The sequence below is a fragment of the Lissotriton vulgaris genome, chromosome 5 (assembly GCF_964263255.1).
Source record: "Lissotriton vulgaris chromosome 5, aLisVul1.2, whole genome shotgun sequence".
Taxonomy (NCBI): domain Eukaryota; kingdom Metazoa; phylum Chordata; class Amphibia; order Caudata; family Salamandridae; genus Lissotriton; species Lissotriton vulgaris.
The window spans coordinates 143,802,168-143,823,816 of NC_141693.1; the positions used below are offsets into that span (position 1 = coordinate 143,802,168).

The window sequence follows — 21,649 nt, forward strand, 5'->3', positions numbered from 1 at the left end:
CTGACCCTGTGCCTCATGGGAACAGTCCAGCCCAAACTGCCAAGCCATGTCTTCCCTGGACCGGAAACAAGCATCTTGGGACCGGTTTCGGGTTCATAATCCTCATCAGCCAGGCTATCTTGAATCCAGTGGCAAAGTGAGCAAGGGACCCACGTCTATTCTCAGACGTGAGTCCTGTGCTCTCCATGCCACTGGAATCAAGCTATCCTGGCTGAGGGCTGAAAGCCCGAAACCAGTCCTAGGATGCTTGTTTCCAGTCCAGGGAGGACCTGGCTTGGCAGTACGGGCGGGACTGTTCCCATAGGGCACAGCGTCAAGACTGATTTCATATGACTAGGTTCAAACTGGAATGGCATGGTGAACAAAAAAACGATGGATTTAGGCCCAGATCTCTATACTGGGGTGAATGTATGACATTGTTCTGCATTCTGTCCATCAACTGTTGTTTTTGCATAGACAAGTAGGGTGGCACATACACCAAGGCAAGAATCGGCAAAGCAACGGCTGCCTTCATTCAGCTACAGCAGATTTGGCTCTCCAAGGACTTAACACTGCAAACCAAGATCAGGCTTTTTAACACCAATGTAACATTGGCCCTTCTTTATGGAGCAGAAACTTAAAGGACAACAGTGTCCACAACCAACACAGTCTAGACCTTCATCAAATCCTGTCTAAAGAAAATCCACTGGCCAGACACAATTAGCAACAAGACCTATGGTATCAGACTTTTCAACTCCCTGCTCATGAAGAAATCAAGAAATAAAGACCCTGGGACATGATAGGTCACAGACCCCTGCATGCCTGCATCAAGCACCACCAGGCAAGCCCTCACCAGGAACCCGTAGCGCCAGCCTAGCTGATCAGCAACAGGGGGCTGCACAGGAAGGAGGTGATGATAAACAAACTAAAATATTATCATAATACAAAATGCTGATAATGCAAAATGAAATAATAGACAATAACTATAATACAATTCTGAATGCAGTCTGAACAAAAACTAAAATGTATTACTCTTCATTAGTACTTCCCAGATTCCATTAATGTACAGCAGAACATGTGCTAAGCTCCAAGGGATTTAGTTAATTCGCCAGTTCTTAATTTTGTCATTTGTGTTGCGGGATAATATAATTGGTTTCCAGAATATACTACAGTGGCAGCAGTTGCATTTCCTTGTCCTTGCAGTGGGATTAAAGGAAAGTTAAAATGTGTGTGACAACTTGACCAATTTTGCAAACTGATTTGATTTAAGGAAAACGTGCTGAGTTAATACCAAAGCAGTGTAGGGCTGAAGGGGATTTATTTAAGATGGCGGTATAGCTAATACAAAGAGCCACACCAATGTCCACTTTTTAATACTGGTAATGAATCTTGTACAGCACGATAAAATTAGACTCTTCTACTGTGAATAGGATTTTAACTAGGTTGCTAATCTATCAGTAGTCCTGATGTAGAAGCTTTATCATTTTTTCTTCTGTGACTTTGGTGCTGCTAGGGTAGTTTCTATTTCAAGACAGTACTCTTTTAGGCTTAGAGTGCCACATAAAGTATGCAAAAATAAAGAACTCTGGGTAGTTCCCAAGTTTAGGCGGAGAGTAGGTCCTTTATATGGAGCACCCTACAACACCATTAACACTCTGAATCTGCTCACCTCAAATGTTTGTTTCTGTAGCAGAGGTTTTTAAGTTTAGAATTAGCACAGTACCATCCACACCGTGCTAGGGAGTGACAAAGCCTTTTTCCATTTTTGGCGTCAAACCCCTGCAGGCAAGAAACTCCATGCTGTGCATGGCCTTTGGTCGTAGCGGCAGGAGGTTAGCCATAGGGCCCGGCCTACGGCTAGGCCAACAGGGGCTGGGGGATAGGACTGCGTATTCCAACCCCTGCCATTATGTTTTATTTTTTTTAACCAATTTTTGCCAATCAGCACGCTCTTTTTTTTAATCAAGCTTGTTAGACTCTCGCAACAGTCCCTTGAACCCAACCATCCAGATCTACAAATATTTTTACCCTTAATTTCTCTAAAACGTCTGAACAGATTTGCACCAAATCACAAAAAGCACACTTTCTGGGCCAAGATCTATCTTCCTGCTAAATTTTGTGTAATTCTGTTCAACAGTTTGGGCTGTAGCCCTTTTCAACAAAGTCTAAGGAAAATTCATGGCAACATTTGGTTTTGGAAATCCTCTTTTTGTAGTCCCAGCTTCAGATTTCCCCCCCCCCCCCCCCCCCCCTTACCCCTACTGAAACCTAACAGGAAGGTGATGGGGCTGTTGCAGGGGTTCTGCTCAGAAACAGAACTATGCTTGGGGCCATAGAACATCAGTAGTTAGGGACTGAGTAACCATACCACCTGAGTACCATGAGCCTGAGTCAGACTAGCGGTAGTGTCTCACTTGCCCTCCTCATAACCTGAGGGACAAGTGAATTGACACCCCACAACACAACACTCCTGACCCTCTAAGGGATCGTTGCAACAGAATACTCCCTTTCGCTCGCTTACCCATACTCGTCCACAATAAGATATGAAAGAGACATGAAGGAAGTGGAAAAGCGTACAGTGGAGTAGTGGCGTAGACTGGAGTTGCGTACAGTAGAATAGAATACAGTGGAGTGGCATAGAATGGAGTGTGATGGTGTAATAGCGTACAGTTGAGTACCGTAGGGTGCAGTGGCGTTTAATAGAGCGGTGAACGGTAGAATAACTTAGAGTGGAGCGGTGTTAAATGGAGTGGCATAGACTGCAGTGGCATACAGTGAAATAGTGTGCACTGGAGTAGCATCCAGTGAAATAGCATACAGTGGAGTAGTTTAGAGTGAAGTGGCATGGTTCGAAATAGGGGACAGTGCATTAGCGTTGGGTTCAGTGACTTAGAGTGTAGTGGGGTAAAGTATAGTGGCATAGAGTTGAATAGTGTACATTTGACTTACGTAGAGTGTAATTGCGTACAGTGGAATAGTTTATACTGGAGTGGAGTGGGCACAGTGGAGTGACGTTGAGTAGAGTGTGGTGCAGTAGAATAGCATGCTGTGGAGTGCCGTAGAGTGGAGTGTTACAAAAGGAGGTGGTGATGGACGGAGCATCTGAACCAATCAAACACTCACACCCAGTCAACAGATCTAGGTTTAATCCATGACCGTTCTTTAGCCCACTCTGCCACCCCAGTTCAGACATGGCCATGTGCAAATCAGTCTGACCCTGTGCCTCATGGGAACAGTCCAACCCGAACTGCCAAGCCATGCCTTACCTGGACCGGAATCAAGCTTCCTTGGACCGGTTTCTGGCCTTACAGACGTCTTCAGCCGGGCTTTCTTGAATCCAGTGACAAACTGAGCAAGGGGCAATGGAGTGTGGCACATTGTAATAGCGTTGATTGCAGAAACATTAAGGAGAGTGAGGTATATTTTAGTGATATGCAGAATAACAAACAGTGGTGTGTCATGGAGTCTAATATGTTATAGTAGAGTGGTTACAGAGGAGTAGTGTATAGTACAGTGAAGTGGGAAAGCATAGAGTGGAGTGTTGTACATTTGAGTTGCATACATTGTAATAGTGTAGATTGATTTGGTGTACAGTGTAGTGACGTAGACAGTAGTGTTGCAGTGGAGTGGTGTACAGTGCAGGGGCGTAAAATTCAGTGTGGTAGAATGGACTGGTGCACAGTGAAATAGCTTAGCTTAGAGTGATGTGGAGTAGAATAGAGTGGCATAGAGTGTAGTGGTGTAGAGTGGACTGGCGTACAGTGTGGTGTGCTTCAATGAAATAGCTTAGAGTATAGTGGTATAGAGTGGAATAACGTAGAGTTCTCTCTTGGGGAATCTCCATTAATAGTCATAATAGTTCCGTCCACATGTAGAAATCCCATAGCGCTTCTTGATAAAATATCTTCTTACGGGTAGACGTTCATCTTTCTTCAGGAAGACCTGCAGAAACACTTATGAAAGAACATATACAGCCTGGAAAACAGGCTACTGTAGAGAAATTGTTCCGATTGTACTTAGAAAAGGGCTAAAGTACCCATATAAAGGTATAATTTGACAAATGTTTTAAACAGCTCAAATCTCTTTTACAAACCCTTTTCTGTAAAGTAAGAGATGAAGGATAGTAGAACAGTGTAGCCCCACAGGCTGCTAGTTTACAATAGTGGTTGTTCCTTTGAGGACCCAGAGAATACCAGTATCCCATCATGCTCAACAGGTGGCAGTTGCCTTTACCCTTTTCTGTAAAGTAAGAGATGAAGGATAGTAGAACAGTGTAGCCCCACAGGCTGCTAGTTTACAATAGTGGTTGTTCCTTTGAGGACCCAGAGAATACCAGTATCCCATCATGCTCAACAGGTGGCAGTTGCCTCAGTTCATTTTTCCAGCACCTGACAACAGGATCCTGGAGCACTAAGCTCAGCCTTTAAGGCTTTTTTTCCTTCAAAATTCACCTGTGGAATTTTGTTTTTTTGGACTCGCTCAACATCTTCTTCGTACTCTCACTTGCTTATACCTTTACTGATAGAATTGTGAGGCATTTTGTCATTTATTAGGTCTTCTTTGTTTGATAAGTTCTACCTGTGGGAGGAAGAAGTCCAAATCGGACCCTCACAACATCTGTATACTCTGCCTTCCATGTGCACATGTTCCAGAGCAGTGCCAATGCTGCTAGACGTTTTCACGTTGCACCCTAGGAGAGGGAGAATATTCACCTTCATGTCACAGAAGAGCGGTGCAAACATTAAGTTCAGTCTCAAGGTGAGAGCTCAGAATGAGGAGAGGGTCAGTCCTCTACCAGGTACAGCATCAACTTGCTCGCTGTCCAGGAAAAGGCGCAGATTAACATTGAGGCAAGGTAGAACTCAAGTGCCGTTGACATGCTCTGTACGATTGACTTCGAGGAGTGTATTGACATCGAGGTGGGGGTGATACATTGTTGCTGAGGAGCAGTTCAATGTTGAGACATCGAAGGAGATCACTGCCTAGGAGACAGTAGATTTCGAAATCCATCTAGACTTAGGTGACACAGGAGAAGAGAAGAAAAAGGATGCGCATCTATTTGTCACTCCATTCAGAGTACACGAGGGCTTACTCCCCATCTTCCCCGATGTACAACAGGACTCTCCACCACCTTCTCTGCCTCCTCCTCCACCAACATCTCTGCCTCCCCTACCTCCTGCACCTATTGCTCTAGAGCCAATGCCTCAGCCTGTAGCACCGCCAAGACCTAAATCGTGCTCCATAACATGCCATTGGTCACGCCATCACAGACGTCTTTCAAGGCATTCATACTCTTATAGGCTCTTTCGCAATCGCAGCCATCAATCCAGGACAGATATCGATCAAAACACACATCGTCCTGTTCTACAGCAACATGATGATATTAGCCGACACTGTCGGATTCTTCACCTCCGTGCATCTCTTCGGTAGATGACATCACTACCTTCCAGGAGGTTCTGGTGTGGCAAAGCGTAATAGTCGGATGTCGGTCCCCATACCTAGTACATCGTTTATATTTGAGACTCTACACCAGTGGTCAGCTTCAAGACCTCTTCCAGTGGTGCCAGGTCTTTTAGAGCCATCTGTGGAACTCACTGACCCCAGCCTCAACCAAAACAGCTGCTTTGAGGCTACAGAAAAAATATAGGCCTCCTGAGCAAGATCCTCTTTTTCTCCAATCAGATCCATCTCCTGACTCGGTTGTCATTGTGGCGGCCAAGAAGCATCATGCTATCACCCCTGCATCTTCAGTTCCTCCTGGTAAGGAGAGTGAAGAATTGGTGGTTCTCAAGGTGTGCAACACTGCCCTAACCACCACGAAAGCGGCCCCTCCTGGATAGATATGATAGCATGCTCTGGGACTCTATCCATCAATTTGTGGACGATCTACGCAGGGACAGAAGGGAAGACTTCTTGGATTCAATTAACAAAGGCCTCATGGTGTCCAGCCAAGTCATCCACGCCGCAGTGGACTCCTTATTAGCGGCACATGAATTTTGTTATGGGATTGCTTTTAAGGTGGTATAGCCTAACATCTCCTAAATCAGAGTCTCCTCAAAGGATTTTTTATCTTTTTTTGGGGGGTCTACCCTCTTCGGCAGCCACGCAGACGATGAAATGGCTCACATGAAATCTGAAATGGACACTTTTAAGACTGTCTGCCTAGAAAAACAAAAAAGAGCAAAGGCATTCCTTTAGGCCTTACGAATGCCTGTTTTACCCTCAGAGGGTTAAACCCCTCATTGGTAAGAGTCCCCAGTATCCACAACAGCAGCAGCCATACCAGCAGCAACAGTGAAGGCAATCTTCCCAACAGCCCGCCCAAGGGGCTAAACCCACATCAGGTGCCAAACCTTGACTCTTACCTTCCCCCTCTTCCATTACCCAGGGGGTAGCATCTCTGGCTTTCTGGCAAAGTGGTAAAAAACATCACAAAAGTTGTATGGCTTGTGAATATTTTTTAAAAATGGCTATCCCCCCTCCCCCGACGATACCACCCCACCAAACCCATCCAGCCATCATCTGCACATGCTTCAGAAAGAAGTCAACATCTTGTTACAGAAGCATGTGGGGAGGTCATTCCCCCACAAACAGTGGGGTACAGGCATCTACTCCAGATATTTCTGGTGAAGAAAAAAAGACAAAGAACAAATTCAGACCCATTCTCCACTTAAAAGTAACCAACAAATGGATTTAACGAGAAAAGTTTAAGATGCTGACTTGGCATCAGATCGGTCACCAACTACACTAGGGAGATTGGCTCTGTTCCATAGACCTCCAAGACACATATTTCCATGTACCCATCACCAAGAATAGTGCACATTCTTGAGGTTTGTAGTAGGACAGAGCCACCATCACTGCCAGGTCCGTCCACTTGGCCCCAAGTTGGCTTCCAGAACTGTCTCGGAGTGCTTGGCTGTAATTGCTGCTCAGATCAGGAGACACCGAATCTATCTATCCCTATCTAGACCCTTGGTTAATCAAGGCATCAACTTCCAATGAAGCCCAGTGGCATTACAAGCGGACATGCAATGTTCTGTAACGATTGGACTTTCGCATCAACCTCAGCAAGTCAATCGCCACTCCAATTCCGAATCTGCCATACATAGTGGTCAAAATTGACACAGTGCAGGCAAGATTGTCTCCTTGGGAGGAGAGATTTTCATTGATCTGTCAGAAATGTCACTCTCTCATCAAAGCCTCTTATCCCACGATAAAGTCAGTCTCATCCCTTCTCAGCTCCATGGCCTCTTGTATCTTGCTCATTCCAAATGCACGCCTCCACATGCGTCCCCTTCAAGGATGTCTCTAGGACGAGTGGGACCAGGCAACTGGGAAGACAAGATCACTGTCCTCCCGTATGTAGAGCATGGGGATGAACCTCCTTCATCAGATGCCTTTCTACCAGCAGGCTCCTTCTCAAAACCATAGTGACAGATGTATAGTCAGTGGGGAGGAGAGCCCACAAGGGTCATCTCCAAATTCAAGGCACATGGTCTCCGAAGGAGATTACATATCGCATCAATCACCTCGCTCTCTGGGCAGTCCACCTTGATCTGAAAATGCTTTGTCAGTCAAGACCCAGTCCCTGCTTGTTATGATGGACACTATGACCACCATGTATTCTCTCAAGAAGCAGGTGAGGTACCAGGTCCAGACCGCTATCCCACAAAGCCCAAGCAATCTTGCAATGGCTCATAGCCAAAAACCTGCAGATCACTGCAACTTACCTCCCAGGTGTGCAAAATGTGCAAGCAGATGGCCTCAGCAGGATTTTGCATGAACACGACAAATGGATCCTTCACAACGACGCAGTGCAAGATATCAGGCGGTGGGGCTCTCCATACATTGCCTTGTTCATCACTGTGGAAAACAAAAAATGCCAAGACTGCCTCGAGTTACCTCCAACAAGGATCTCTGGGAATGCCCTATGGATCAACCGGTCAGACCAATTTCAGCTAATCCCTCTGATCCTGGCAGTCCTCCAAAACATGTCCTACTTGAGGGCCAGACTCATCCAGATAGCCTTGGAGTGGCCACATCTGCGATGGTTCACTCCCTCTAATGGTCACAGCATCCACATCTCAAGCTGCCATGCTGATAAGACCTGCTAACAAAGTTCGGAGGCCAGATGCTTCACCCCAATCTCTCCTCTTTGAATTTGGCAGCTTGACGCATGAGCTAGTGCAGTATGGACACTTCAACCTGCCACAGTACTACATCAACATTCTTAAAGAGGCTAAGCATCATCGAACCATACAGCATATGCATTTTGGGTGGAAGAGATTTAGCATTTGGTGTTCCCCCTAAGAACTCCTCCATTTGTCCAAATCTGGCTTGCTATTCTCTTCCATAAAGGCTCTTACTGCCTATAGAGTATGTCCTTCACAAACCTCTTTCTTTCAAAATCCCAGTAATCAAAGATTTTTTACAAGAGTTAAAGAAGGTCTTACCTCCTGTTAGGCATCCTTCCCCGCCCTTCGAGCTTAACATAGTACTTTCTCGTCTCATGCAGGAACCTTTCGAACATATTCATAAGGCATCCCTGCAGCATTGGTACTGGAGAACACCTTTCCTCGTAGCATTTACATCCGCTTGTGGGGTTAGTGTAATCCAGGCATTACGCTCTAACAAACATTTGACAATATTCCACTCTAACAAAGTGGTTATAAGGACTCACCTGAAATTCCTTCCTAAGGTTATTTTGTATTTTCATGTCAACCAGACAATCTCTTTATCCACCTTCTTTCAGAAACCGTCAACACTGTTTGAAAGAGCACTTCATTCCCTAGATGTAAGGCAGGTTTAGAAATGTTATCTAGATACGATGCGTGACATCCGCAGATCGGACCAACTTGGTCAATTGTGACCAGGTCCATACAGGCTTAGTCCCTTCCAATGGCTAGTCTCCTGCATACTTTTATGTTACCAAAAAGCTTACAGGTCTTTATCAGCTTGATCTAATGCCCATTCTAGGGGAAAAGCAGCTACAGCATCTGTAAAGAGAAATGTCCCTATTGCCGAGATTTGTAAAAACTGCTACATGACCACAGATTAACCAAACACTGATTTTTTGGATTTGGAAGCTAGAGTAGATGCTCCAGAAGGACAAGTCTCTCTCAGAAATGTATTTGCTTAATCCAGTCCTATCTTCTCTCCTCTGATCTTTCCATCGCAATTGGCAGGGATGGGCTTGCTATTCAATTCAAATGCTTTTGACGGTTAATTTAGATCCCCCTAATTATATGTTGTGTATATATATATATAATATATATATATGTATATATATATATATGTTATGTTTATTTATAGCGCGCACTGCTACTCAACAGAGTGTTTCGGCCCGTGCAGTGGAAAAAGGTAACTAAAGCCAATCAGTAACTTGAAAAGAAGGGTTTTTCATTTTTTCTAAAAGATCGTAGGGTCCTGGATACCACGTAATGCCAGTGGCAGTGCGTTCCAGGCTAGGCCAGCTTTCCAGCCAAAAGAGCTGCTGCCAAGCCTATGGCGGTTGAACCTAGGGGTCTGCTTCAATAATTGAGAGGAAGAACGCAACTGTCTTCCTGCATTATAAAAGGCAAATCTCTTCTGTAGATAGATCGGCCCTGAGCCATAGAGAGCCCTATGGACAATAGTCAGCATTTTAAATTTTATTTGAGACTCCACTAGGAGCCAGTGCAGGGTATGTAAATGAGCGTGCACACTACATCTATTAGACAGGCCCAGTAGGAGTCTATCAGCCAAGTTTTGTACTACTTGCAATTTTTTTAGGAGGTAGCCAGGGATACCCACAAAGAGTGCATTAGCTTAGGCCAGGCGGGACAGGATCACGGCACGGGCCACCGTTTCTTTGGCCGGTCTGGGTAGAAAAGGGAGAAACTTCCTCAACGCTTTAAGAGTGCCAAAGCAGGTCCTAGCCAATTTCTGTGTAGAAAAGTAAAAATTTTCGTTGAACCAAACGCCCAGATTTTTTGCAGCATTTCTGCCTTCACTGGGCAGGGGGAAGCCAGGGGGCCACAGCCTCTCTCTGAAGTAGGCGGGAAATGAGCCATATAGGAGAACCTCAGAATTTCCCTTTATTACACTTAAGCTCCGCCTGGGCCAGCCAGTGAAAACAGAGGACAGGCAGTGGTGCGCGGCAAGGACTGAGTCGTCATCCCTTCCCCAAGAGAACAAAAGCTGGGTGTAGTCAGCATAGGCCATCACCTTAGCCCCTAATGATTCAGCTAAATAAACCAGCGGAGTAACATATATGTTAAAAAGAAAGGGGCTAAGGGATTACCCCTGCGTGACACCGGTGGCCACCTTCTGAGGTGTCGAGGCAAATGGAGGAAGCCAGATCTGCTGGACTGGCCTTCAAGAAAAGACCCGATCCTAGGCAGCACAGACCAGGATATGCCTATCTCCGAGGAGCAGGGAGTGGGTCACTGTGTCGAATGCCACAGAGAGATCTAGCATAACCAAAGCTGCTCTCCCGCCGGCGTCCAGACACTCCCGAATCACCTCTGACACCTCGAGCAATGCTGACTCTGTGCTGTACGATGGCCGGAAACCAGATTGTGCCGGGTGCAACAGACACAAAGCCTCCACATGATTGGTAAGTTGATTTGTAACCACCTTCTCACAGACCTTAGCCAAACTTGGTAAAAATGAGATAGGGCGGTAGTTACGGGGGAGCAGCGGGTCAAGAGATGGTTTTTTAAGAAGAGGAAGAATTAAAGCCTGCTTCCAAGACACCAGGACAGCAGCCTCTCGAAGAGACATGTTGACCATTACATTGACTTCGGGATTGATGATGTCCGCAGCAGCAGCCAGGAGTCTGTCAGCACAAGGGTCAAAAGGAGAACCTAACTTCAAAGCCTTAAGGATTTTAAGTGAGCAGGACAGATCTATTGGCATGAAAGTGGAGAACAGATTAGCGGGGGCCATAGCATATGGCCCTAGCGGTGCAACTACAGCCACGCTGGTAGGGGCCGCAAAAGAATCTTCTATACTGCGTATTTTGTCCAAGAAAAACAAAGAAAAAATGTTGCACCAAGACTCCAAAGCAAGCGCGGCAAGAGCCTGAGCGCTGGGGACATTAAGCTTTGCACAAGCGAAAATTTATATTGAATTATTGTTCGCCAGGTCAATGCGTGAAGTGTAGTATCGGCCTTTAGCGACCACGATGGCAACGTAATAGCTTTTTTGTTTGACTCTAAGTGCGAGTTGAGCTTTCGAACAATAACCACTGGAGCCCCAAGCCCTCTCCAATACTTTGCAGTCATGTTTCAAGGCTTTCAACTCGGGAGAAAACCAGGGCTTAGAAGGGGACTCCCTTGTCAACTTAGGCCGATTCGGGCAGATAGGGCAGACACCGAATCAGCAATCCAGTCCGAAAACCTGGACACATTGCCCTCAAGGTCTTCTTGAAGAGTGGGCCAGGAGGCAGCCAAAGAACTAATAAATTGGCGGGGGTCAATTTTGCTATAGGTTGGGTGACGATGACAGTGGGACGGTCGTACAGGCTGCGTAACTTCCCAGGAAAAAATATAGGGAAGTGGTCCGACCAAGAGACAAGCAAGGGCTTGCCAAGCTGGATTGGAAAGTTCGAGCAAATAGGATCTCAAGTGTGGCCCCCTTGATGGGTAGGATGGCTGACCCATTGAAAGAGCTGAGTCAAGTGGAGAGAGTCAAGAAAAACTGCAGAGTCACCCGCTTCGGGTTGATCGAGGGGAAGGTTTACATCACCAAGAATCAAATAGTGCAAGAAGCGCAATGCACGCTCTGCCGCCGCGACCCCACAAGATTTAAGGAAGGCGCCAACCGGGCCCGGGGGACAATATATTTGGGAACCACCGAGAGCTGCATATTGAAGTCCAAGGCCTCACAGTCACCCAAGAGACTAGATGTTTCACTATGTAGATCCCAATTATCCCTATGTAAAATGGCCAGACCACCTCCCCTCCCGACACGGCGGTCCGCCCGATGAAATTTATATTCAGCGGGAGTGGCAAGGCAATGATGGGGTTAGAAAAAAATATCCAACCATGTCTCAGTGACAAACAAAAGATCTAAAAGAATGTAAGAGACCAGGTCAGCTATGTCCACATAGTGCTTCCTCAATGATCTGGCATTTATAAGGGCAGCTCTGATGCACAGAGCTGTAGATGATTTCATAAGTGTGTTGTAAGGGGGGAGCTCAGACAGGTGTAAGGGTGAAGCCACAGTCAGAACAGACAAAGTCCGAAATAAAGGGCAAAGAGTGGTCACCATGTGAAGAGCATAATGTGGGTCTGAGGGTTTTTAAGTACCCACTTGAAAATGTAAGAATGTTGCTGGTAGACGGCTCAACTAAGACAGCATTGCTGGCCCTGAGCGCTGACTTAGCGCAGACGGGCTTGCCTAAGGCGATTACCGGAAATCCCAGTTCTCTCTTGAGGGAATGTCCATTAAAGTCATAAGCGACCCTCCCTCCTCCCCGGTGGACATAGCAGAGGAAATGATTGGACTTACCTGTCACTCACTCATCAGAAAGAACTGAGGCAACTACCACCTGCTAATCATGGTGGGATACTGGAGGTCTCTGAGCCTTAAAGGCACAGTCACTATTTTAAACTCACAAGAGCAGCCTATGGGCTTCACTGTCCTACTATCCTTCATCTCTTACTTTACAGAAAAGGGTTTGTGAAAGAGATTTCAGCTGTTTTGTAAAACATTTTTGTCAAATTACACCTTTACATGGGTACTTTAACCCTTTTCCAAGTACAATCTGAAGAATTTTTCCACTGTAGCAGGTTCTCTAGGCTGCATTTTATGTTCTTTCTTAAGCGTCTGTGCAGGCCTGCCTGAATAAAAGGCGAATGTCTACACTTAAGAAGATATTCTATGAAGAAGTGCTCCTGGATTCCCACACGTGAGCGGAACTATTTAAATGCTTATGACTTTATTGAAGATTCCTCCAAGAGAGAATCTGTATTACAGGTAAGAAGCAATACCTTTACTGGCATACAGTGGAGGGACGTAGAGTGGAGTGGCATATAGTGGGGTATGGTACAGTTGAATATAGTGGATTGTTGTAGAGTGAATTGGCGTTTAGTGGGCGATGGCAGACTAGACTGATAAAATACTGTGGTGTTGAGTGTAATAGCATACAATAAAGTGGTGTGGACTGGAATAGTGTGTACTGGAGTGGCATAGAGTTGAGTAGCATACAGTGGTGTTGCCTAGACTGGAGGTTCATGGAGTAGAATGGTGTACAAATAAATAGTATATATTACAGTGGCGTACAGTGGAGTGGCATAGAGTGGGATAGCATAGAGTGGAGTGTTGTACAGTGGAGATGCATACAGAGTAATAGTGTAGAGTGGATTGGCATACAGTATAGTGAAGTAGACTGGAATGTCGTACAGTAGAATGGCATACAGTGGAATAGCGGTTACCGACCCCCATCGCCGGTGCCTGTATTGCCTTGGGGCCGACCATGACGACAAGTAGTGACCCGACTGCTGGGCCTTGACGTCAGAGGCTAGGCGGGAGCGGTCCCATAAGCGCCTCGAGCTCCGGCAGTCGGCCCGCGCCGTTCACGGTCCAGGTTGAAGAGGAGGTCGAAGGGCTGGTCACAGGGCCACAGTCATCGCAGCTCGGCGAGTCGACACCATTCGTCGGGCTCCAAGTCCTCAGGTAAGAGGCACAAGAAGTTGAAGAGACGACATCGCTCTTCTGACTCCCCCCGACCCCCGGGGGTTCAGGTGACACCGCCCACGCGGCTCCGCCGGTGCCGCAGGCGCCGCTGCCAGCTACATACCCGACGGTCCCTGGGCTGAACGTGACGCCGGAGGAGATCGATGCCTTCCTCATGGCTATGAGGTCGCTCTCTTCTCCGTCTGGTCCCGCTGTGGCGCCTTCGGGCCTGCGGCCCCAGCTTGGAGCCCAAGCGGGCCAGGTGCTTCGGCCCTGGCGCCGTCAACGACTCCGGTCCCGGCACAGTCAACGACTCTGGTTCAGACGCCGCAGGGCCCCACCAGATCCAGGTCGCCGCTGGTCGACCTTAGGACCCCTCCGCCCGCGCCGACCCCCAGTGTGTCGTCCCCGGACGACGTCGTCCCCGGTCCCTCCCTTGGTCCGGATCCGGCGTCGAACCGGCAACGCTCGACGCCGCATTCGATGCAGAGAGAAGAGCAATTCTTCTATGATCCGGCCCCATCTTTTGCATGTGACTATCACGAGATGGGAGACGAGGAGGATTGGGAGGGGTCTGAGGACCCTCTGGCACGAGAGTGCCAGTCGTATCAGGACTAGGCAGTGAATCTAGGGGAGGCCAGTGGTTTGGACACTTCGCCCGACACTGGCTTTGTCTCCCCTCCTACCGTGGCTATGGAGGAGGGGGCTGCTTACAGCGTGGTGCTGACGAGGGTGGCCAAGACCTTGGGTGTTGAGCTCCCCGTCGCGGCCGTGAGGACTAACCTCCTCACCGAGGTCCTTAAACCGCAGGCAAGCTCTTCGGAGCCTCCACTGCCGTTTAATGAGGCCCTTACTGACTTTCTGTTGGACACTTGGTCCAGGTCTGCTACAGGTCCCCCTGTAGATCGGAAGGTGGCCAGGCGCCACCGCCCGGCCCCAGGCGACCCTAGCTTCCTGTCCACCCATCCCGAGAGCCTGGTTATCCAGGCCTCTAACTCCCAGACCGCAATCCCGACTTCTCCACCTGAGGCCCGGGTCAAACTCGCTCAAGCCCTTGCGAGATGCAGCACAGTACTCTATCCGATGTGGACTGGATACCACAGACTCGCTGGTCAGGGCGATTTCCACGACGGTGGCGGTTCGCCACCATGCCTGGCTGAGGTCTGCCAACTTTTCGGCTGATGTCCAAAATTCCCTCATGGACATGCCGTTTGATGGCCGTCGCCTCTTTGGCGACAAGGCAGACAGTGCGCTTGAGCGTTTCAAGGACTCCAGGGCTACGGCCAAGTCCTTGGGCCTTTCGGGCCAGCACCAGCAAACTTCTGCCTTCCTCTCCCTTCATGGCCAAGGAAGGGGTGCCCCCTCACGTTCTGCCACCCATGGGCCGCAGACTAACATCCAGCGCCGCGGCGGACGTGGTAACCACTGTGGCGGTGCCATGGGACAGCGGCGAGGCCTGTCCACATCCACCCCGTAGCATCCGCCTCAAAAACCTCCTAGTCCAAGCTTTCAGGCCCATTTGACGCCAGTGGGGGGTAAGGTTCGCCATCACCTCCTCCACTGGCGCACCATCACATCGAACAGGTGGGTGCTGCAAATCGTCTGAAGGGGCTACTCCCCTTCGAGGCGACCCTTCCAGCCATGCCACTGCAGTACCACCGCATGTCGGGAGATCACTTGCAACTTCTGCAAGAAGAAGTTACAGCCCTCTTGGCCAATGGGGCCATCGAGCGCGTTCCTGGGCCAGAAGTAGGGTGTGGTTGTTACTCCCACTACTTTCTGGTTCCCAAGAAGGGCAAAGGGGGCCTACGCCCTATCTTGGACCTGCGGAACGTCAACGGCGTCCTCCGGAAGGAGAAGTTCAAGATACTGACTTTGGCTCAGGTCGTAGCTGCCCTAGACCCTTGAGACTGGATGGTGGCGTTGGACTTGCAGGACGCATATTTTCACATCCCCGTCCCGCCGGCCCACCAGCGCTACCTGCGGTTCACGGTAGGCCACGAGCAATTTCAGTTCACCGTGCTCCCCTTCGGCCTTACCAGCGCCCCTCGGGTGTTCACGAAAGTGATGGCGGTGGTCGCAGCTTATCTGCACAGATTAGGGGTGCCAGTCTTCCCCTATCTCAACGACTGGTTGTTGAAGGCTGGCTCGCCCCAGACAGTTGTCAACCACCTCCAGACTAAAGCCGACCTCCTGCACCTGCTGGGGTTCTCCATCAATGTGCTGAAGTCACACCTGTGTCCCTCTCAGAAGCTCCTCTTCATCAGAGCGGTTCTGGACTCGGCGCGGTTTTGGATTTATCCTCCCGAACAGCGGGGATATTCAGGCTCTGATTCCGATCTTTCAGCCTTTATCCCGGGTTTCGGTCAGGTTGACGCTGCGGCTTCTGGGGCTGATGGCCTCATGCATCTTTCTGGTGCGTCACGCCCGGTGGCGGATGCAGGCTCTGCAGTGGGGCCTGAAGTTTCAGTGGGTCCAGCATCAGGGCAACCTGTCCGACCACGTGCTGATCTCGGAGGGCACTGCAAGACAGTTGCAGTGGTGGGTCACGGACCGCGATTGGGTCAGCTGCAGATCTCTCTCCCTACCCCAACCGGAGCACGTGGTCGTGACGGATGCATCCCTCCTGGGCTAGGGGGCCACATTGGAGAGGTGGAAATCAGAGTCCTCTGTCTCCGGCGGAGTCCCGGCTCCACATCAACCATCTGGAGTTACGGGCGATCCGGCTTGCACTGAAAGCCTTCCTCCCCTCTTTCCGGGGGAGTGTAGTGCAGGTGTTCATGGACAACACCGCCGTCATGTGGTACTCCAACAAACAGGGCGGGGTGGGGTCGTTGACCCTGTGTCAGGAGGCTCCGCGCCTCTGGTAATGGCTGTAACATAAGGGCATGACCCTGGTGGTTCAACACCTGACAGGTTCCTTGAACGCCAGGGTGGACGAACTCAGCCTTCTGTGCATGATTCTCACGAATGGCGTCTGAACTCTGACGTGGTGCAAGGTCTCTTTCAGCAGTGGGGAGAGGCTTGGTTAGATCTATTTGCCACCGAAGAGAACGCGCAATGTCATCAGGTCTGCGCTTTGCAATTTCCAAGGCGGTACTCGCTTGGCTACGCTTTTCATCGTGAGTGGAGCTGCAGTCTATTGTACGCCTTTCCGCCTATAGCACTTCTGCCCAGAGTGCTGAGGAAGATCAGGCGCGACCGGGCCCAATTCATCCTTGTGGATACTGGTATCCCGAGCTACTCAGCATGTCAGTCGATCCCCTGATTAGTCTGCCTCTTCAGGAGGACCTTCTGTCGCAGCAGGGGACAGTCCTCCATCCGAACCTGTCGAGCCTCCACCTCCGTGCGCGGAGATTGAGCGGTGGCAGTTGAGGCCATTTGACTTGCCTCCTGAGGTCTGTGATGTGATTCTGGCAGCCAGGCGTCCTTCCACGAAATCAAATCAGTATACGCCTGCAGGTGGAACAAATTTGTGATAGGGGATCCACAGCCTTTGCTGTGCACCATTTCTGCCCCCCTTTCAGGGGTTCTCCTCTTTCTTTTTTCTCTTGCCCAGCAGGGCTCTGCTCTGGGCACTATCAAGGGCTACCTCTCTGCTATTTCAGCCTTTTTAAGGCTACCCGATCATCCTTCTCTTTTCAAGTCTCCTGTTGTGAATAGATTCTTGAAGGGCATCACTCACATGTTTCCTCCTGTTCCTTTCGTGATGCCTCAGTGGGACTTGAATCTTGTTCTTACTTATTTGATGTGCTCTCCTTTCAAGCGACTTCACAATTGCCCTCTTAGTCTTCTCACTCTTAAGACTGCCTTCCTGGTTGCCATCACCTCAGCCAGGAGAGTGAGTGAGCTCCAGGCTCTTTCTTCCAAACCTCCTTTCCTTTCTGTCCATTCGGACAAAGTTGTCTTGAGAACGTGTCCCTCTTTCCTGCCCAAGGTAGTCACAGCCTTCCACATCGGGCAGTCCATCAACTTGCCGACCTTCTTTCCGCCTCCGCATCCCTCGAAAGAGGATGAGAGGCTCCACCGTCTGGACCCAAAACGTGCGCTCTCATTCTATCTGGACCGCACAGGCCAGTTCCGGGTGGACGACCAACTCTTTGTTGGTTACGTGGACGCTAAGAAGGGACAGGTGGTGCACAGACGGACCATCTCTCGATGGGTTGTGTTGTGCATCAAGGTATGCTACTATTTGGCTAAAAAGGAGCCTCTTGTTGGGCTGAGGGCCCATTCCACTCTTGCCATGACGGCTACTACTGTCCTGGGTCGGGGATCCCCTTGCAGGACATCTGTCAGGCAGCTACGTGGGCCTCGCTGCACACGTTCGCTAGACACTGCTGCCTGGTCAGCCAAGTCCGGAGAGGCGGCTTTTTCGGCCGTTCTGTTCTCCGGGACTTTCTGGATTTTCGCAGACCCACCACCGAGGTTGGTATTGCTGGGGTATCTATTCTAAGGTAAGGAATCTAACGCTAACCTGTTTCTTTCAGATGCACAAGTTACTTACCTTCGGTAACGGTATATCTGTAAGAAACAGTAGTTAGTGTTTGATTCCTAACTGCCCCAGCCCTCCTCCCCGTTCTGCGATCCGATATCTAGGGTTAAGGTTCCCCCCCTTTGAGGGCCCTAGTTTCATGGCACCAGTGTCGGTTTTTATCATGGGTCTGCGTTCCTGGCACAGAAAAGCTGTGTATAAAAACTGACGTCCGCGCGCGAGGGCGGTGCTTAAGTACTCCGACATCATCCCGGCGGCGACGACGGAAGCGGAGCGGCAGACGACGCCTACCGACGCGCAGGGGTACTGCTACGCAAAACTTTCCGGATCCAGTCTGACGCCTGGGGATATTCTAAGGTAAGGAATCTAACACTAACTACTGTTTCTTACAGATTTATCGTTAACGAAGGTCAGTAACTTGTTCTTCCAGTCAATACGCTAAGTGCCATCTTAACAACAATTTGATAATATGAAGGTGACTGTTGACTAAGATCAATTGAGCTGAAGTAACAGTAATCTTATCTTGCGCTTGTTACTGTCGCAGACTTTGATGTACTCCATTAGTTCCCCTTCAAACATGCCTGTAAAACCTATGCATTTATAGTCCGTATATTTGAAAAATTGTCACAATGTTTATTTTGTCTTTTATTTTCACAAACGTTTTCCATGTAAGTTCTCAAGGCCCAATTTCGTCTTGAATAGCTCAGGCTTATTTTCTCTCTCAGTTCAGTGTGAGACTGAGAAGAACTATTTTGCCAGTTGTGCTTTTTCGTTCCCAGTCTGACCCTGTTACCCGAAGTCTAGCTTTCTTGTTTGAGTCAAATTTTATTCCTGGGTCATTGCATGTACATGTCAGTATGTTGTTGGGTTGAAGAGAGTTAGAATATGCAATGGAGAAAATTCTCAAATATAAGAAAAAATAGCCAATTATAAACAAGTAAATTACCAGTAGGACTTATTCACTTCTAAAGAAAAAGTGAGTTTTCCTAGTCATAAGGTTTTAGATGTTTTAGACGACAGATGGTCTCTGTTTAATACCTATGCCTAAAATATAAAAAGATTGTTATTTGCATATGATTCGTGTGTGTATTTTTTATTAGTGTGTTCTAACATTATATTCCTTTATTCCATTAGTTCTTTATTTACCTTACTTCCACTTAATTTTAAAATCTCCTTTAAATTGTGTGAGGTGCATTGTGAATGATATGACTATTGTAGTTATCATAAATGCCATAATTTGTGTTCAGCTAGTCAGCACACTTGAAAAAATGTTAATATAAATCCTACTTCACTTACAAAATGTAATCTGAAACATTTCCTCTACATTCTTTTCTTATGTTTAGCATGCACTGCGGTTATTGGCATTTGGTCAGATATACAAAGTGCTTCAGATGGATCCACTCCCATCACATAAACCCTTTCACAGATATTCTTGGTCTGGCACAGAGAGAGAAGGTAAGCATAATTTGTTCATTTTACAAGTGAGATTGAGATTGGTTGTAATTTCAATGTACAGAGTAGTCTATTTCTGCAGCATTTGAGCCTTCCAAACGAATAAAGTTTTTTACCCTTATAGCTATCGTTAGCACGGGCGCATAACTTGTTTATGGAAGAGCCAGCCTTCTTTCACTTTTTTATCTGCTACCAAGGAATGATCTGTGGACACAACAGTGTTTCTATAGAATTGTTGAGACTTTTAATACAGACGTTCTTGTTATGAGCTGATTGTTAAACTGTTCAAGCAGTTTAAAGAGCATGAGTCTGGAAATCAACAGGCTCTGCACATTTCTTTCCTTAGACTCTGTTCTTTGTTTGCCTCATTGACCATCCAAATTATTCATCTTCTGACTGAGATTGAACAGGCAGATTGATTTAAGTATGTAGGAATGGTATTGAGTGGTAGATCATCGTATAGGAAACTTGAGACTCAGTTTTTCAAAATTTGTGTCCAGAAATAATATGGGTCCGCTCGGCAACTTAAGCTGGTGGAAATGCTGCGCCTGTGAGTGTCACTGCTTGCTTTAGGACTGATGAGCTTTTCCTGCCCTTCGTTGTTTTTAATTAAAAAAAAGGTTTCAAAAGATTATCAACTGCAACAAGGACAAACGTGGAAGGAAATATGGGAATGGATAAGTTGGTGCTATCAGTATCACCAATGATCTCCCTTCTGCTCTGCTCAGTTTCCTTAAGTTGTCTTATTTTTCTTCAAAAGGATTCGAGCTAGCCTGGCCGATGAGGGGTGATACCCCAAAACCAGTTCCAGGAAGCTTGTTTACGGTCCAAGGAGGACCCGACTTGGCATTTCGGACTGGACTGTTCCCATGAGGAGAAAGGGTCGAGACTGATTTGCATATGGCTGGGTCCAAACTGAGGTGGCGTTGTGAGCAACATAACAATGGATTTAACTCAGATCTCATGACTTGGGTGAATGTTTGATTTATTCAGCATTCCGTCCATCATTTGTTGCAGCAGTCTTTTCTTTTCTCCAGTATTGGTTCTTGCATACATTCACATGTTTGTATCATTGCCAGTCATCAAGCTAGGAGTCCAACAGTAACGTTAAGAAGGCATACTAAAACACGCCTGAAGACTGTACATGTGTCACTTTAGCAGGGATCACATTTTCCGCTTTAAGCTGCCTGGAAAGTGGCTTTGTGGGAGGAATTAGCATCCTCCCCTCATGTTATTCTTCAAGCAGTATAATAGGTCAAATCTCCAATTGTCCATCAAGCTTCTTTGAGAATGCAGCCTGTTTTCTGACTATAATCGATTCTCTCCAATTACATCTTTGTGAATGGCATGTCCTCTGTAGATCTTGCATAGTTCACAAGGTCCTGTAGATGGTCTCTCGTAGGCGAGGCCCTAAAAAAAAGAATTTCTATTCCCTTTTCTTTTAAATGAAAACTAAAACTGGAATGGCAACCCATTTTAGAACTACGGAAACTAAACAAATCCCTTAGGAAACAATCCTTTCACATCTTAACCCTTCAAGACATCCTGCAGCTCCTCAATCATGGAGATTACATGTCAGCCTTCAATCAACAGAATGCTTACTTTCATGTCCTCATTCATCCAAAACATCCCAAATTCCTGAGATTCAGGGTAGCCAGTAACTATCAAATCAGCCCCTGCATTATTGCAAAATGTTTAGCCCCAGTGGCACCTTGCCTACCACAGAACGTCTTCCAGGTATTCCTATACATCAACAATTGTATGATAGAAGCACAGACTGCTCATGAAGCGTTATGCTACAGCAGCTTGTGTGGCATTGTTAGACAACTTAAGTCTTACTGGTAATCATCAAATATCATTGATACATCCATCAACCAGAATAACGTTCCTGGGAGCAGTTTTGGATACAATCCAAGTCCAAGCATTCTTATCAAAGGAAAAGCAAAAAAGACTCCTCCTACTCGTGCAAAGGCTACTGAAAAAGTTTGTTTCGGTACGCCTGTTCAAAATGCTTCTAGGGAGGATCTCCTCTGCCATTTCACTGGTACCTTTTTCCCTACTAAG

The 21,649-nt window shown here is 47.6% G+C and overlaps 1 protein-coding gene across 6 annotated transcripts in view; it reads left to right on the forward strand.

Moving 5' to 3' along the window:
• Window positions 1-21,649, forward strand: part of STRBP (spermatid perinuclear RNA binding protein) — a 518,214-nt gene that overhangs the window by 249,214 nt on the left and 247,351 nt on the right. For all 6 annotated transcript variants that reach the window (XM_086921075.1, XM_086921077.1, XM_086921076.1 and 3 more), the window contains one exon: window positions 19,477-19,588. In XM_086921075.1, the coding sequence (XP_086777201.1) occupies window positions 19,477-19,588 (112 nt within the window). The remainder of the gene's footprint in view (window positions 1-19,476; window positions 19,589-21,649) is intronic.